Source organism: Mytilus edulis, chromosome 8, assembly GCF_963676685.1.
Source record: "Mytilus edulis chromosome 8, xbMytEdul2.2, whole genome shotgun sequence".
NCBI classification, from domain to species: domain Eukaryota; kingdom Metazoa; phylum Mollusca; class Bivalvia; order Mytilida; family Mytilidae; genus Mytilus; species Mytilus edulis.
The window spans coordinates 87,931,434-87,950,623 of record NC_092351.1 but is presented as its reverse complement, the minus strand read 5'-3'; the positions used below and the strand labels follow the sequence as shown (position 1 = coordinate 87,950,623).

At 32.1% G+C, this 19,190-nt stretch overlaps 1 protein-coding gene across 1 annotated transcript in view; it reads left to right on the top strand.

Annotated features, from left to right (window-relative positions):
- The window catches only part of LOC139486567 (SWI/SNF-related matrix-associated actin-dependent regulator of chromatin subfamily A member 5-like), an 83,276-nt gene extending 64,922 nt beyond the window's left edge, over positions 1–18,354 (top strand). The window contains exons 24-28 of the mRNA XM_071271491.1: positions 3,034–3,243; positions 7,757–8,136; positions 12,987–13,132; positions 14,254–14,318; positions 15,004–18,354. Of these exons, the coding sequence (XP_071127592.1) occupies positions 3,034–3,243; positions 7,757–8,136; positions 12,987–13,132; positions 14,254–14,318; positions 15,004–16,023 (1,821 nt within the window). The 3' untranslated portion in view covers positions 16,024–18,354. The remainder of the gene's footprint in view (positions 1–3,033; positions 3,244–7,756; positions 8,137–12,986; positions 13,133–14,253; positions 14,319–15,003) is intronic.
- The last annotated feature ends 836 nt before the right edge of the window (positions 18,355–19,190 follow it).

The following is a 19,190-nucleotide window of genomic DNA, read 5'->3' as shown; positions in this document are numbered from 1 at the left end:
TAAAAAACAAATATGTAACACATAAAAAACTAACACTACTTTCAACTTTTTTGTGTGTATGACCAAATGACATAGAAGTTAATAAGAGTGGGTCACAGTATGAATGTATCAATAGTGGTCAAAAACCATACTCAGATTAACAGCCTCTTGTCTAAATCTGAAATTGTTACAAAAGCCAAGGTTATCAAAGAAATCCTAAAAACAATCTTTGAACATACTTATTTGAAACATAGCATAAAATTGAAAATGAAAATGGGGAATATGTCAAATTGAGAACAACCTGACTGAAGAGCAGATATTAGCCCAAGACCCCATGTTAGTCTTCAAAGCAGCAAGAAAATCTAGTAACAGGAGGTTGGCTTCAGCTGGCCCCTAATTAAATTTTAAAAAGCGCTTCATTCTAAAAAAAAAATATGCATGGTTTTGACATCCCTTTGAAATTACTAATAGAAGCATTCAACATTTTTTGCTATGATCATCAAAACAAGATTCGTTTTTTAGCTCACCTGTCCCGAAGGGACAAGTGAGCTTATGCCATCACTTGGCGTCCGTCGTCTGTCGTCGTCTGTCGTCGTAAACTATTTCAAGAATCTTCTCCTCTGAAACTACTGGGCCAAATACTTTCAAACTTTAACTGAATGTTCCTTAGGGTATCTAATTTATAAATTGTATCCGAAGTTTTGATCTATCAACAAACATGGTCGCCATTGCTAAAAATAGAACATAGGGGTCAAATGCAGTTTTTGGCTTATAACTCAAAAACCAAAGCATTTAGAGCAAATCTGACATGGGGTAATATTGTTTATCAGGTCAAGATCTATCTGCCCTGAAATTTTCAGATGAATCAGACAACCCGTTGTTGGGTTGCTGCCCTTGAATTGGTAATTTTAAGGAAATTTTGCTGTTTTTGGTTATTATCTTGAATATTATTATAGATAGAGATAAACTGTAAACAGGAATAATGTTCAGCAAAGTAAGATTTACAAATAAGTCAACATGACGGAAATGGTCAGTTGACCCCTTTAGGAGTTATTGCCCTTTATAGTCAATTTTTAACCATTTTTCGTAAATCTTAGTAATCTTTTACAAAAATCTTCTCCTCTGAAACTACTGGGCCAAATACTTCCAAACTTTAATTGAATGTTCCTTAGGGTATCTAGTTTGTAAATTGTATCCGAAGTTATGATCTCAACAAACATGGTCGCCATTGCTAAAAATAGAACATAGGGGTCAAATGCAGTTTTTGGCTTATAACTCAAAAACCAAAGCATTTAGAGCAAATCTGACACGGGGTAATAATGTTTATCAGGTCAAGATCTATCTGCCCTGAAATTTTCAGATGAATCAGACAACCTGTTGTTGGGTTGCTGCCCCTGAATTGGTAATTTTAAGGAAATTTTGCTGTTTTTGGTTATTATCTTGAATATTATTATAGATAGAGATAAACTGTAAACAGGAATAATGTTCAGCAAAGTAAGATTTACCAATAAGTCAACATGACGGAAATGGTCAGTTGACCCCTTTAGGAGTTATTGCCCTTTATAGTCAATTTTTAACCATTTTTCGTAAATCTTAGTAATCTTCTACAAAAATCTTCTCCTCTGAAACTACTGGGCCAAATACTTCCAAACTTTAACTGAATGTTCCTTAGGGTATCTAGTTTGTAAATTGTATCCAAAGTTGTGATCTATCAACAAACATGGTCGCCATTGCTAAAAATAGAACATAGGGGTCAAATGCAGTTTTTGGCTTATAACTCAAAAACCAAAGCATTTAGAGCAAATCTGACATGGGATAATATTGTTTATCAGGTCAAGATCTATCTGCCCTGAAATTTTCAGATGAATCAGACAACCTGTTGTTGGGTTGCTGCCCCTGAATTGGTAATTTTAAAGAAATTTTGCTGTTTTTGGTTATTATCTTGAATATTATTATAGATAGAGATAAACTGTAAACAGCAATAATGTTCAGCAAAGTAAGATTTACAAATAAGTCAACATGACGGAAATGGTCAGTTGACCCCTTTAGGAGTTATTGCCCTTTATAGTCAATTTTTAACCATTTTTCGTAAATCTTAATAATCTTTTACAAAAATCTTCTCCTCTGAAACGACTGGGCCAAATACTTCCTAACTTTAACTGAATGTTCCTTAGGGTATCTAGTTTGTAAATTGTATCCGAAGTTATGATCTAGCAACAAACATGGTCGTGATTGCTAAAAATAGAACATAGGGGTCAAATGCAGTTTTTGGCTTATAACTCAAAAACCAAAGCATTTAGAGCAAATCTGACGTTGGGTAATATTGTTTATCAGGTCAAGATCTATCTGCCCTGAAATTTTCAGATGAATCAGACAACCTGTTGTTGGGTTGCTGCCCCTGAATTGATAATTTTAAGGAAATTTTGCTGTTTTTGTTTATTATCTTGAATATAATTATAGATAGAAATAAACTGTAAACAGCAATAATGTTCAGCAAAGTAAGATCTTCAATTAAGTCAATTTGACCAAAATTGTCAATTGACCCCTTAAGGAGTTATTGCCCTTTAAAGACTTTTTTCACAATTTGTTCATCATGTTGACTTACTTTAAAAAATCTTCTCCTTTGAAACTGCTGTATCAATTTCAGCCAAACTTAGGCTAAATGAGTTTCAGAGTATCTAGTATAAATTTTATATTTTATTTCCTTGTATGTCAAGAAACATCTAGCTCCTATGGCTAAAATAGAACATAGGAGAAAATGATTATTTTTTTTTGCTTTTGAAGAAAATAGGACGATCCAAAAAACATTTAAATAAATTGAAAAGCCAAAATAATCATTGATGAGAGATTTAACCAAAAGAATTAAGGTGAGCGATTCAGGCTCTTGAGAGCCTCTTGTTTATTTAACTGTGCACTTGAAAATCTTGTATCTTGAAATTTGTCATCAATTCATTTTGAATTGAGGAATGAAGTGATATAGCTATATATATATAGCTGTTAGCCCATAAAATAACATACATCTAATGTAATTATTAAGATATTATTTTATTTTAGTCTGAATTTAATGTGAAGTGTGTTAACCAATGGTACAATCTGCCTCTGTCAGAAAGGAAGAGATTTGAAGGCTGCGCTGGGAAAGATGACGAAAGGTATTACAAACAACTCTCCATGATGTCACTGTTTGATTCAAAGCTTACAGAGCTGAACACAATTCAAAAGAGGAAACGACTAGAAAGTGCTTGGAATAACTTTATTAAAAAAATGGTAAGTTTATTCATCTTTTCATTTTGATTCTATTTGACATGCCCCTTTTTTTTCTCATCACTTGGTGTCCATCGTCATAGTTAACTTTTTACATTTTGAACATATTCTAGAATTTTTCTAGAGAACCACAGAATGGAATGAAACAAAATATGGCATGAAAGTTCCTTATGAGATGCTGACCAAGTGTTGTTACTTTGTAGCTGATCCATCATTCATTATGGCCCCCAGTGGTGGACTTAGTTTAACATGGGACCCCATGGGAAAAACATACAGATGTCTTCTTTTAGAGAACCACTGAAGGGAATGAAATCAACATAGCATAGTTGCTGACCAAGTGTTGTTACTTTGTAGCTGATCCATTATCCAAGATTGCAGCCAGCGGAGGACTTAGTTTAACATAGGATCCTATGGGAAATACATACAAATTCTTCTTTAACCCCTTCGCCGATGTGTCCCGGTTTACCGGGATTCACGCTTCAGACAGCTGACGATGAGTCCCGTTTTACCGGGATCGGAATACCTCTTTTATATTTCCCGCTCAAACAGTGCAAACATGAGTTATCCTTCTTTGATGAATAACCTGGATGAAAGTGTAAACATGGCGCTTCCATTTGTTGAAAACCGTGTCAAAATCAGAGGAAATTTACGGAATTTACGAGAATTTGAAATGAGGGAACATTTTTTTTGAAAGAATATGGAAGAATTGAAGCTAAACTAGTATACTTTTTTGACATAAATCGTCGTTTTATGTACAAAACACTTGGAAAGGACATCGATCAGTGTGAGGAATTTGTACAGCCTCATAAATTTTTTTAAATTTTTGCTGTTTTGGGTTAAAAAATTAAGATTTGGGGTGAAAGTCGAATTTTGAGAAATTCACCTAGAAAATGCAGAAAATTTCAAAATTTGAATATTTTATGAAGAAAAAATTGTCAAAACATAAACAAAACTGTGAACATGGTGTTAGTGAATGAATAAATACACAAATAGCTATAGACAAGTTTTTATTGACATTTATTATGAAGATCTCCCACTTGAGTAATAGTAGCCAGGGAAGCCATCGTCACAGAGTAGCTTCTGTCAGGGCAGCAATCGGTGAAAGGGTTAAGAGAACCACTGAATGAAATGAAAGCAAACTCAACAATTTTAAACCAAATTTAGCCTCAAAATATCATAATACATTTTCTTACAATTTTACATTTTTTAATATTATTTCAAAATCCCAGGTAGAGTCAGGTGAGCGACACAGGCTCTTGAGAGCCCCTAGTTTTTGGTTACTGTAAATTTTGAAATTATTGTATGCATTTGTTTGAAATATTATTGCAAATATTGTAGATTAATTGTTGCGAATTCAGAAAAATGTGCCAGATAAAAGAATGCAACTTCTTATTATTGTGATACTTTATCAGTTGCATTATTCACATTAATAAAAACCTTGTATTTGTTTCATAATTTACATGATCTTAGGCCAAATAAAAATAAATGTGTGGTTCCAGTTACATACTTTTAAATAGGGTCGGTAGATCGGCAAATTTTATTTATTTTTTTCTAAATTTTATTTTGGATTGTCAAAATCCAGAAAAAAATCGTGTGTTTACCGAAATTGTTTCTTGTATTACACATGTCAATACTGGAAGTCGGCCATTTTAAAGGTGGCACGGTAGTATTTGCATTCCAGAATTTAGGTTGCTCTTTTGTGTACCCTACTTAGGTAAATGTATCTAAACAGTGTGATTGGACAAAAAATACAGTATCAACTGAACATACTTTCCCAAACTGAGGGATGAATCAGGTGTAGAAAAATATGAAATAATTTTACATACAGATGAAAATGAATTTTTGAGAATTTTTTTAAATTTTGTATTCACTGCACCATAAAATACCTAAAAGTACTAGTGGCCTTAGGTTTTTAAAAATAGGAAAAAAAGTAAACGGTCATGATACATATTCAAATTCATTTTTGAATAGTAAAATGAAAGTACTTCAGTTAACTGTGAATGTAGAATTTTTTGCGGTGTTAGAAAGTGGTGAAAATTCTAAAAAGGCTATCATTATCCCTTATGGGCCAGGAAATACTACCGTGCCACCTTAAGGGGGATATATATTTTTACACTAAATCAATAAAGGAACTTTTTTTACCCATGCAATTTGTAAGTTTATCAATAAAAAGTTGATTAAGGACAACTATGATAAAAACAAGCCTTAAATTCCACCCCTGAGAGTAAATATTGCTGATTCAGCAAATTTTGGCTGATGTGTAGGTAATAATGTAAAAATTTACCTAGAAAGTACAACTTCATTATTTTTATGTAACTTGCAAATTATTTTTAATTATAAATGCTCGCTTTAACTTTTCGCAGTGTCTGACACATGTGCAACCACTGAAATTTGAGACGCGACATTCTTCGGTTGCATGTACATCCTATTATTTTCACTGAAATAAATAAATTGCATAATTTCTTATTTTTTTCAACACAAGTACAGCTATACTAGTTTTCTTGAGGTTTAATTTGTAGTTCTAATGTAAAATGACACCAGAAGGAGCTTTTGGGAAACCAGTAAGTGGTTAAGGGGTTCTTACTTAGTCATCTATCTCTCATATTGGTCTGAAAAAGAGATAGAAATAGTGGTTTCTGTACATTAACTAGACATTATTTTTGACAAAGAATGTATTTATGATGCTATATCAGTAAGATTAAATGGTTTATTCATTTTCCATGCAAATATCATTAGATGTTAATATTTTCTGACAGTGAAAAACACAATAAAGGCAAATTGATTATGTAAGGGGACATAATTTAACTTAATGCATACATGAGAAATAGACAAACAGTCAACTTAGAGATGTATTCTAGTACATGTATTGTCAAACAGATTTTGGAATAATAGTTAACTGCCATCTAAAGACTCTTGTTGTATTGCCCTCATAATCTGGAAATGTTTAAAGTAATATAAGGCATGCTGTAAAATGTGGTATGGACTTTAATATCAGTTTTCATGATTTGGTGCTTAAACTGTTTCTTTTTGTCAGATTAACCATAAACATAGTTGGTAATCCAATAATTCCTCCTGAATCACCATGTTTGACTTCTGTGTTGATTTGAAACATAATATATTTGGGTTTTGTTCACTCCTTAAGTAAAAATGGTAAAATGAAAAAAAAGTGAAAATCTGCCAGATGGGGTAGGGATGTAATGTTTCATTTTTTTTGGTAAGAAATGAGTGCAGACTAGTATTCTTTATTGTAATATGTTCCAAAGTAAGAAGTCTATGAATCATAGGTGTCATGACTGGTTTCAAGTTTGTTATGTCTTGGTTAAGGTGGCACGGTAGTATTTGCATTCCAGAATTTAGGTTGCTCTTTTGTGTACCCTACTTAGGTAAATGTATCTAAACAGTGTGATTGGACAAAAAATACAGTATCAACTGAACATACTTTCCCAAACTGAGGGATGAATCAGGTGTAGAAAAATATGAAATAATTTTACATACAGATGAAAATGAATTTTTGAGAATTTTTTTAAATTTTGTATTCACTGCACCATAAAATACCTAAAAGTACTAGTGGCCTTAGGTTTTTAAAAATAGGAAAAAAAGTAAACGGTCATGATACATATTCAAATTCATTTTTGAATAGTAAAATGAAAGTACTTCAGTTAACTGTGAATGTAGAATTTTTTGCGGTGTTAGAAAGTGGTGAAAATTCTAAAAAGGCTATCATTATCCCTTATGGGCCAGGAAATACTACCGTGCCACCTAAAAGCGTTTGGTTGCAAAATAAAGACAGTCATTTACGTTTTTCATTAATTTTGTTGCATTTTGACAACAAATTGTTATGAATTCTTGCATTTTTTCAATAACAGATACTTCTGATGGAAATTCAGATGACAGAACCACTAATTTTATATTATTTTAATTCACAATCCTCAAAATTAGATCATCTGAAATTTATTTTTCAGAAATGAAAAAAAAGTTCTAGGGTGGGGGGGTTTAAACTAGGTCCGGTCGGGTTACTGGAACCACACATATATTTTGATTTGGCCTCAGGTTCTGGTTACATGAGAATTGTTCATAGAAAATAACCAACGATCACTGAAAGATCTTCAATTTTTAATAGAGTGAAAAGCATCCAATTAGTGATATTTTTTTGTATCAAATAACATGAAAAGATGGGGAAAAGTAATAGTAATATACAACAAACCCACTGTCAAACCTCAACACCCTTTAAATAAATCATTTGACCCAAATATTTTTAGTTAATTGGAAGGCAAAAATTACTACAGATAAATGCAAGTTTTAGTACATCTTTGTACTGTGGATCAATTATTTTTTACAGGAGATCTATATTGGTATATTTTGTACTTAAGGTAAACCACACATTTTATTGTTTTATTTTGATGAAATACACATCTTTTGTTTGTATGTTAAGTTTACCACAATTTCAAATATCTACGAAAAATTGTTAAAAAAACCCAACAAATCCACTAAGCAATTTTAGAAATATTTATTATAGAACTTCGGCCCAACAGAGGAGAAAGTTAAATTTGAATCTTATCAAAGTGTAGTCAGTGTCATCAAACAGTTACAATATATAACAGCCCTTATAAATGAAGCAGAAAATCAGATGGCCAACAAAGGGAAGCAACTCAACCCAAAGGATGAGAAGACAGAAATGGTATCTATTATCAAAAAGAAATGTTTCAATGACCAAGATGTTTGGACAAAGTTCCTGTCCTTTGTCGACCATTACATTCAAGGAGAGTTTAAATACTCTGGTACCTTTCCCTCGGTCACAGACAAAGAGAATCATCAACCAGATACTGGTTTCCATCCTTGTAGAGTTTGTGGTGATAAGAGTATAGGAACATTCTATGGAACCGTAGTTTGCCATAGGTACATTTATATACTGTTATATTTTTGACAATTAGTAGCATTTTTTGAAATTAAAAATGTGAATATGATTGTTTTGAAAGGGAGAAAAATTTTTGAAAAAAAGATGTGATATAAATGTATTTTATTTCGTTGTTTATATTTGAATTTCATCATCAAATTTTTTAAATTATAAAACTGTATTTAAAAAAAAAAAGAAGCAAAATTATGATAAAAAGAGGTGGTATGGTATGTTTGCTAATTGGACAACTTTATTCAAACCTCAAAGGTCCAATGATGCAAAGAATTGCATCTCATTCTACTGGCTTGAATCTGAATAGGTAGGGATACAACCCAGGTGTTATTTCCCTTTGCAAAGAATTATAGAATTAAATACAAAGTTTTTGAATTCAGTGTTCCAGCTAGCATGAAATGGAGGGGCGCCGCGCTGCGCCCCTCTGCCTTTTTTATGCGCCCCTCTGTGCACTTTTGAAAAAAAGTTTAAAAAACGATCTTTTTTCTTCATATCGTCGCAATTTTGTTGAGTTCTTTATACACACACTTCATTAAGACAACAGATTAAAATTGTTGACACTTGTTACCTGTTTATAATCACCTATTTGATTGGAGTCAATTACTTAATCAGGTGAAATTTACGACCCTGTCTAATCCCTTTGCCCTGAAGCACCAAACATCGAAGTTAAATGAATTGATTATTTTAACACCTGACGATGCAAAATAGAATTTATAAAATAAATGTGAACGGTGTTCATTTCTGATGTATTTGTTATTTATAAAATAACGTTCATTTAAAAAGAATCATTCCAATAGGTCAACACGCAAAATGCCGACGAAAAAAAGAAAAATTGACAAGAAGAAAATATCAAAGACTTGCCAGTCTATTACATCTTTTTTCAAGAATAATGACCATCAAAAGTAAAAAAATAATTTAATTCTTTACCTTTATGAAAAATCGAGAAGAAGAAAGGTTTCTATCAAATATCGCAATTCTTCTTCTATTGTAAATTCCGCCGATTACGGAGCACTCGAAAGTCCGATTTTTATATCATTTTTTCTTCAATTGAAATCCGTTTTGACTAACTTTAATATTGATATTATTAAATACACTTAACATAAAGTAAACGGAGATGCTTGTTGAATTGATAATAAACTTACAAAATTGAAATAATTTATTATTGTGCCGATAACGGAGCTCTCGAAAGTCCGATTTTTGTATCAATTTTCTTATTGAAATCACAGGCACTTGTTTCTATCAATTGGAAGACCCCCATCAACGTATATTTCCGTAAATATACGTTGATAGGGGGTCTTCCAATATGAATAGAAACAAGTGCCTGTGATTGAAATCCGTTTTGACAAACTTATTGATTTTATTAGATACGCTCAACATGAAATATACGGAGATGCTTGTTGAATTGAACAGACAACAGTGAAACAATGTATGGTTATACAGAGATAGAAACTCTCCTTATTCAATAACAGGACTTTAAAGCTCTTGTGTCATCAGCAGAACTTACAGATCCTTCCTTATCTAGTCTGCTAGAGCTATTTCATTCACCTTGTCATTAGGATAAAAACCTATTATCTTTATGTACCCTCTTGTTGCAAAACTATTCAGTGTTGCAATATGACATGTACAACCACTCAGTACAGCAGAGGTGGAGAAAATATTCTCTCAGGTCAAATTGATAAAGACAAGTCACAGGGCAAACTTTAAAAAAACACAGACATTAACAAAAATATTAACTGTAAAATTAAACTGTGATTAAACTAATGTGTGACAACCTTCTTCAAAAAGAAAAACAGAAGATTTGTCATTGTTGTTTAATATTAATTGGCATTGAACTCTTCTTTGAAAAAATCTGTAGTTCTGAAAGAGAAATGAATATAGTAATGTCTATTATTGCTATATCAGTTTGGTTTTAACTTATATGTTCTAAATAAATGATTTTTAAACTTGTATATAATAGCTATTTAACTAAGCTACATGCTTGCTAAAAATATGTCTTTATGTGGTAATATTAAGTATTTTGATTTTTTTCAGTGCGAACGCGCTAAAGTGCCCTTTTTAAAAACGCGCCCCTCTATTTTCAAATCCTAGCTGGAACACTGGAATTATCATTAACATAAAATTTAGAATGAAAATGGGGAATGTATCAAAGAGACAACAACCCGACCATAGAACAGACAACAGCAGAAGGTCACCAATAGGTCTTCAATGCAGCGAGAAATTCCTGCACCTGGAAGCCTCCTCCAGCTGGCCCCTAAACAAATATATATACTAGTTCAAGGATAATGAACGGCATATTATCTCCAAATTATACATAAGAAACTAAAATTAAAAATAACACAAGTCTAACAAAGACCAGAGGCTCCTGACTTAGGACAGGTGCAAAAAATGCATGGGAGTTAAATATGTTTATGAGATCTCAACCTCCCCTATACTTCTAGCCAATGTAGACAAGTAAACAATCTACATAAAAAGCAATCTTAAGTTTTTTGAATAGATTTTCATTTTCTAACACTGTAGTTGATGTAGATTTAATTCCCAATTTTTTTTTAATAGCCTTAATTGTCAGTTTTCCTACTGAAGGTTTTGGTTCACTCTGGCTTCCTCAACCTGAAAAAACTGACCACCTAAAAATACCACAATTTAGCTAAAAGTGGTGTTAAACACTAATCAATCTAGATCATCATTGAAGCATTTGAATGGCTTTTATTATACCCCCGCTTTAAAAAAGGGGGGGTATACTGTTTTACCTCTGTCTGTCCTTCCGTCAGTCTGTCCGTCCCATGAATATTTTTCGTCGCATTTTTCTCAGGAACTACAATACAAGGATTTCTGAAATTCGGTTTCAGGGTTTATCTAAGTCAGCTTTACCGTGTGATGCGTTTTCAGATTGATCACTTGACAACTTCCTGTTTATCCAACACTTGTATGATTTTACACATGATAGCCAAGTTGAAAATTTTCGTCACATTTTTCTCAGGAACTACAATACAAGGATTTCTGAAATTTGGTTTCAGGGTTTATCTAAGTCAGCTATACCCTGTGATGGGTTTTCAGATTGATCACTTGACAACTTCCTGTTTACCAAACACTTGTATGATTTTACACATGATAGCCAAGTTGAAAATTTTTGTCACATTTTTCTCAGGAACTACAATACAAGGATTTCTGAAATTTGGTTTCAGGGTTTATCTAAGTCAGCTATACTGTGTGATGCATTTTCAGATTGATCACTTGACAACTTCCTGTTTACCGAACACTTGTATGATTTTACACATGATAGCCAAGTTGAAAATTTTCGTCACATTTTTCTCAGGAACTACAATACAAGGATTTCTGCAATTTGGTTTCAGGGTTTATCTAAGTCAGCTATACCGTGTGATGCGTTTTCAAATTGATCACTTGACAACTTCCTGTTTACCCAACACTTGTATGATTTTACACATGATAGCCAAGTTGAAAATTTTCGTCACATTTTTCTCAGGAACTACAATACAAGGATTTCTGAAATTTGGTTTCAGGGTTTATCTAACTAAGTCAGCTATACCGTGTGATGGGTTTTCAGATTGATTACTTGACAACTTCCTGTTTACCGAACACTTGTATGATTTTACACATGATAGCCAAGTTGAAAATTTTTGTCACATTTTTCTCAGGAACTACAATACAAGGATTCCATCCTTGTAGTACTACCATAAAGAAAATAAATAGTAGTTTATTCACAAATTTATTGACATTACACTTGCTGTAAATAATTTTATTTATGTATTCAATTAAATTACCAAATCATTTAAAGTATAATGTACTATTCTTTATTTTTCACATGGACAACCCCCCCCCCCATCATTAGGAGGAATCTCTTAAATGAGGGACTACCCTTAGTCAACAGGTCAAGGGGTCATTTTACTCTTTTAAAAAGTAAAATAGAAAAATGTAGATTTATTAACTTAAAAATGGGAAATTCTGACATTATATTGGGAACAATTTTTCTAAATGAAGGGTTCAATTATTTTGAATACTAAAGAAAATATAAGGCCAAGAACATATCAAAATTCTTTGACATGTGTTAACCATATAATACTAGATAGATCATAAGATGTATAGTTTCTTCAAATAATATGAATATATGCTGATTTGTACTTAAAAAGTGGTTTTTAATGTTCTTACATTGAGGGGGTATCCCTAGATGTTGTTCCCAACCTGATAAAGGTCCTTCTTCGTGTATAATTTTAAATTGGAAAAGTCAACAACTATTTAGTATCCTTACACATGAAAATAATTCCTGGTCTTACAGCTACACGTTAATCTTTTCTACTGATATAATAACTAGAATCATGCAAATAAACTTAAGAAAAAGTCATGTTAGCTCATCTTACAAATATGACACTTTTTCTAGACCACAAAACAGCACGTGCAAAATAGTTGTTGCAAAGAATTGTAACCTTTGAAATTGTTGTCGCGCTTCAAAAGTTGGCAGGTATGCCTTTTTGGGATGAAAAAAGCAACGTGTTAGAATAAATTTTTGACAAAAATAGTTCTGTTTAACTTTCTCACATGTCTTTTAGGCAACTTAAAACATTTATTGTCTTATATCTATGAACTTTATATTTTGGGCCAAATATGGCCCTTACCGAACTTACTCCTTTGAGAGAGAAAAAATCCTGGATTTCTAAAGGATCAATCCCGAAATAGTGAACTTAAAAACACTAGAACCCGACGTCCTGAAAAATGTCCTGTCCCCTTTCTATCAAGGAACAGTTGATTTTTGGACTTGTATTTCATTCATACATTATATAATTTCATTGTTTATGGAATCCACTTTAATTATATGTATATGTTTCAGCTGCAATACTTTCTTTGTGAATGCAGTACAGAACAGGCGCCAGTACACTTGTTATAAGCAGAAGATGTGTGATATGAATTCCTTAGGAAATCTCTGTGTGTTCTGTCGATTCAAAAAATGTCTCAGAGTTGGAATGGTAGTGGCTGGTAAGCTTTGTTGTATCTTTTGGTAAATCTGAATTTCATTGGTTGAAAACATTCATGTGACTGAAGAATAAAATATAACTTGAATAGTAGTGGCAGGTAAGCCTTGTTGAGGTTATAATTTCCACCATTGCTTTGTATAATTTGAGTCTTCATAAGCGTGAATCATGACTTGGTATTAAGTATTAGTGTTATGATATAGGTGTAAAGGATTAAAGGGTAAGTATTGGTGTGATGTGTGAGTATAGATATAAGAAGATGTGGTATGAGTGCCATGATGAGACAACTCTCCATCATCATATTGACCATTTAAGGGGGCTCGCCGGTATAAATTTTTTTTTTTTAAATATATGATTTTGACTACATTCATAGTACATTTTTCTATAAATGAACTTTATGATATAATTAATAGAAAAATGAAATTAAAAAAAATGCGGTCACTGTTCATTTAAGCTCACAATCTGCCTCCAAATGAAGCATTCATTTTTGTTATGGACCTTTTTTCTTTTGAACTGAAAGGAGAAAAAGAGGTAATATCACAATTGAAAAAGAACTAAATTACAGAAATTGCTTAATTTTACAATATTTTAGTTGAAGAAGAACAGCTTTTTTGAAAAAAAAAAAAAAAATATAGGTTGCCGATGAGTTTAAAAAGATATTTAAATTTTAATGCAAAAAAATAGCATGTTTGTGTCAAAGGGAGATAATTTGGAGCGTTTTCAATGATATGTACATTTAAAAAGTCATTTGGGGCCAAAGCGAAATGATTTTGTTGGTTGATTTTTGTACCATATGATAAAGTAACAACTAATAAATTAATAAATAAATTTTTAATGAAAACAAGAATGTTTTAATTCTTGTACCCTGAAGCCACCTTAAAGATAAGACTTATAAATCGATGGAGATTGACAATACCATGGCAAAAAAACCCAAAAAAAACCCAATATACTGGACACAACATGATTTAGAAAATAAAAGTTTAAGCCGAAAGCCCACCAAAAATCAGTGCCAAATATCAATGAAATACAACAGCATCAAACAATCTTCAATTAACCTCATTGATTAAAAAGGACGTTTTCTCAAAGTTGGTTTATTATAAACAATTTGTTAATTGTATATTTCAGATGTTTCCATACCAGGAGAAAAACTTGAGATCTTCAGATATTCTACAGTAAATAATAGTAAAAAGGTATATAAATTTGAATAAGAATGATTTTGTTATAATTTTACAAGACCAGCATTACCTTAATGATAGTTATCAAAGGTTCCAGGCTTATAATAAAATACGCCAGACGCGCATTTCGTCTACATAAAACTCATCAGTGATGCTCAGATCAAAATAGTAAGAAAGTCAAACAAGTACAAAATTGAAGAGCGTAGGAAATACATTCATAATAATGTCATTAATCATACTTTTTGGTAATCAGATAAACCAGAATCCAGTGCTTCTTGATGGTTGTAGTTTCATGAAATTGGTTGCATTTTTGTTTAGAACTTTTTAAATACGATGGATTAATTGGATACCACCATACTTCAATTTTAGATGTTCAATTCTTTATAAGCTTATATGCAGACTTTAGCAGAACTATGAAATTAAATATCCACCAGAAATACAATCTACCAAAGTTAATAACCACAAAATAAAAGAATCAAACTTCTTTCTTTTCTGGGTAGACAGGTTTATCAACTTTATTTGATTTAGAATGAAATCTTTAAGATAGTTAATGCCTTAAAGATGTACTAAGTTGAGGTTTTGAAAAAAAATTTTGTCAGATGTTCAGACTCTTCCCTGTTTTTCCCTAAGTAATGTAAAATATTTTGCCCCATAACACCAAATTATTTTACTGATAATAGCTCGTGTATTTGTTTTTCAGAAAGTAGAAGCAGCATCTTTTCCCTATCAAAATTCTCCAGTAGAAATTTCTAGTGATGAAGATGAACTACCATTGACTTCTTTTACAAATAAAGAAGATGATCTCCCACTGGCCACTTTTACGAATAAGGAAGATATGCTCCCATTGGCCACTTTAACGAATAAGGAAGATGAGCTCCCATTAGCCACTTTCACGAATAAAGAAGATATGCTACCATTAGCCACTTTTGTAAATAGAGATATTGATGTACTTCCATTGGTCACAGATAAAGAAGATGATCTCTTATTAGCTACTTTTACAAATAAAGAGGATGAAATCCCATTAGCTATGATTGCTGAAAAAAAAGATGACCTACCATTGGCTATTTTAACAGATAAGGAAGATGATCTCCCTTTGACAACTTTTGTTAATACAGAAGATGACTTACCATTGTCCACTTTAACAAACAAGGAAGATGATCTCCCTTTAGAGAGTTTTACAGACAGTGATGATTACCTCCCTTTAGCCAAATACTCCAACAAATCAGATGACAATGGCAAAGTAATAGCAAAGATTGTGAAATATTCTAATGTCACAAACAAAACTGATCTCAACTTACCTACGACTGCAGTTGACCAAAGACTTGACAAAAGTCCAAAAAGTGGACAGAAGAGAAAGCTAGAAACTTCAGAAAAGTTTGAAACTCAAAATGGTATAGCAGTTTGTACCGCAGTGAAAGCTACTCCTACCAAAAAAACAAAAGATAATACTTGCCCATATAAAAGTGTTGAAAAAACTAACAAATTAGCTCAGAAACAGAGCAATTGTAATAAATCTGCATTAAGTTCACCTATTACTATAGGAGACGACAATTCTAGAGATTCTGTAGTTACAATCAATTCTAACAGTGATAAATCTATAACATTAGAAATATTAACTGACAGCGAGTCAGAAACGAGTTCAAATGGTGAACCAGGCTCTTCAAAGTTTTTGAAATTTGAAGTTGAAGTTGTGGGAATAGAGAGTGACGAAGATCTCTAAGAATCATGTGTTAGTAAACAGTATTATAAAGATCTGAGAATCTAGTCATAGGGGTAATCCATTGTAACAAATATAGGGGCATAGGAATAACCAGTTTTTGTTTATAGAAATTTGGGGGTATGCCAATTCATTTTTATCTTGCCTCAACAAATTTTGGGACAACTGATTTTTGTTTCACTATTACATAGTTTAGAATGGGACAATAATTGGTCCTGTATCACAAGCAAGCAGCATGAACACTGTAAACATGTGACAAGATCGGTTTAGGGGGAGTAACTGATGATAGGTCTACAATGTTTTGTATGAGGTTGTTTTAGCATTATCTCATCTCATTTCAAGGAAAATTATTTGGCTCTTGATCTATTAACTTCTAACCTTTTGCTTGATTTACATGTCAATTTTTAGAGTGACCACTAGTGAAAATTATATGGCCTGAAACTTTTACATAGTTAATTAAAAGTTTGTGTTTATGTCAGTTTAAAGGAAGCCATTTATGATAAGATGATAATATTTGGTATTCAGTTGTATTTTAACTTTGGTAAGTGTTATTTCAAAAGAGATTTAATGACCCTGTACCTTTCGTCATGTTTCAATGACTTTAAATATTTTACATTGTTTTGTTGTATTTCAATTTTAATTTCTACATTTGCATAAAAGTTAAATACAGGCAAGGCATATCTCTGTGGAAACATTTTATTATAGTTTGTTCTTAAGTCATGCTATTTTAAAAGCCATCATAGCTGACCCAGTTGAGTGATCAATCATGTTTTGCACACCACATGCATACTGAGTATTTACCTATGTCAATTTATAATTATTTTCTGTCAGCAGTACTTTTTTTTGTTTATTTTGAGTAAATTGGACTAAAGGTATTAAGATGTATGGGTTTTCTTTGCCATTGAAGGTAGAATATTGCCCTTTAGTCGTTTCAAACTTCCCTATGTAAGAAATAAAGGGTCTCATTCATTTGCAATTATTCCATATCTCCTTATTTTTAGCTCACCTGGCCCAAAGGGCCAAGTGAACTTTTCTCATCACTTGCCGTCTGTCGTCATCAAAAATCTTCTCCTCTGAAAGTACTGTGCCAGATTTAACCAAAATTGGCCACAATCATCATTGGGGTATCTAGTTTTAAAAATGTGTCTGGTGACCCATCCAACCAACCAAGATGGCCGCCATGGCTAAAAATAGAACACAGGGGTAAAATGCCGTTTTTGGCTTATAACTTAAAAAAACCAAAGCATTTAGAGCAAGTCTGACATGAGTGTGAAATTGTTTATCAGGTGAAGATGTATCTGCCCTGGAATTTTCAGATGAAATGGATAACTAGTTGTTAGGTTGTGCCCCTGAATTGGTAATTTTAAGGAAATTTTGCCGATTTTTGTTATTATCTTGAATATTATTATAGATATAGATAAACTGTAAACAGCAATAATGTACAGCAAAGTAAGATCTAAAAATAAGTCCACATGACCAAAATGATCAATTGACACCCTAAGGAGTTATTGCCCTTTATAGTCAAATTTTTAACAATTTTCATAAAATTTGTAAATTTTCACCAACATTTTCCACTGAAACTACTGGGCCAAATTCATTATAGATAGAGATAATTGTGAGCAGCAAGAATGTTTAGTAAAGTAAGATCTACAAACACATCACCATCACCAAAACACAATTTTGTCATGAATCCATCTATGTCCTTTGTTTAATATTCACATAGACCAAGGTGAGCGACACAGGCTCTTTAGAGCCTCTAGTTATATTATGTGTTAGTTATGGTTGTTGGTCTTTTCAAGATTTTGGCCTGAATATCACAGTCCAATAAACAAAAAAATTAGTGTGAATAGGGCATCCTTGTACTATTGACACATTCTTGTTTATTGACTGCAAGCTATGTTTGGATTTTTTTTATTGTGGTTAGATTGCTGTCTTTAAGATTTATGTCCTACATCATAAAAAATGGACCAATACTGTTTTCATTTTCATCAAAATAAGGGGGGGTAGTAATACCATCTATGCCCATTCCGCATAAATCCACCATTTGGCTTCAATGTTCATTCATTACATTAGCCATGAGTTATATCACTTTGATATTTCTTTAAGTGAAAAAAGAAATTTTATAATTTATTTGACTGAAAGGCTGTCTTTGACTCAACTTTTATTTAAATTTTATAGTCTGTTAAAAAATTACAAGTTAGTTTTAAGAAGTCAGGTGCTTTATGTATCTTTTTAAGATTGAATAGTTCTTTATTATTTAATGTACACACCCTTTATTCTGTTTATTGTTTCTTGTTTGTTTTCAAATATGCATATAATTAAACGTGAATAGTGTTTTGTTTCGCATTTAATAAAATAACATGCAAAATGGAAATCCAGTCATAAAAGAGGTAGCAAGTTTCTTATTGCAGTCTCCATTGAATTACAATGTTGCCTCTTTTTTGTTGTTGACCATTTTGGCATTAAACAACTTGGAAAAGAGATGAGAAAGTTACTAAAGGAACATTCATATTCCTCAAAAATACCATTGCAAAAATGAAAAAGACCAAAATACAAACAACAGTTTACAAAACATTACATAAACTAAATATGAACAACAGGATGTTGATGTTGTGTTATCCGGAAGTGTAAGCAGATTCTGTTCCACATGTAGCACCCATAGAGTTTCTAATTAACATACAAACCAGGTGATGAGTAGTTCAAATTTAGGGAAGAGTAAAGACAGGACTGTGGCTATAACAATCGGAACATGTACATCATCTTCTGTGAAACAGATATTCCATAATGACCAATCAACTTGCATGTTTGTTTTATTCTGACCCGAAACTATTATACGATGACAAATTTTTAAAATGACAAAAAATTATAAGCAATAAAATATCTACAAATAAGTCGTTATAGTCGGTAGATTCCTCAAACGAATGGACAACACCTGTCATATTCCTGAATGGTACAGGCATTTTCTTATCTAGAAAACTATGGAGTAAACCCGGTTTTATAGCTAGCTTAACCACTCACTTGTATGACAGTCATATAAAGTTCCATTATTTTGAAAAGGATCTGCAGAAACAACTTTACTTTATTACAGTGTAGATACTATTCTGTACGCTATCCGGAAGTTGCGATTTTCGAAGCGAGAACTTTTTGGATCACATTTTAAATTTGATGGG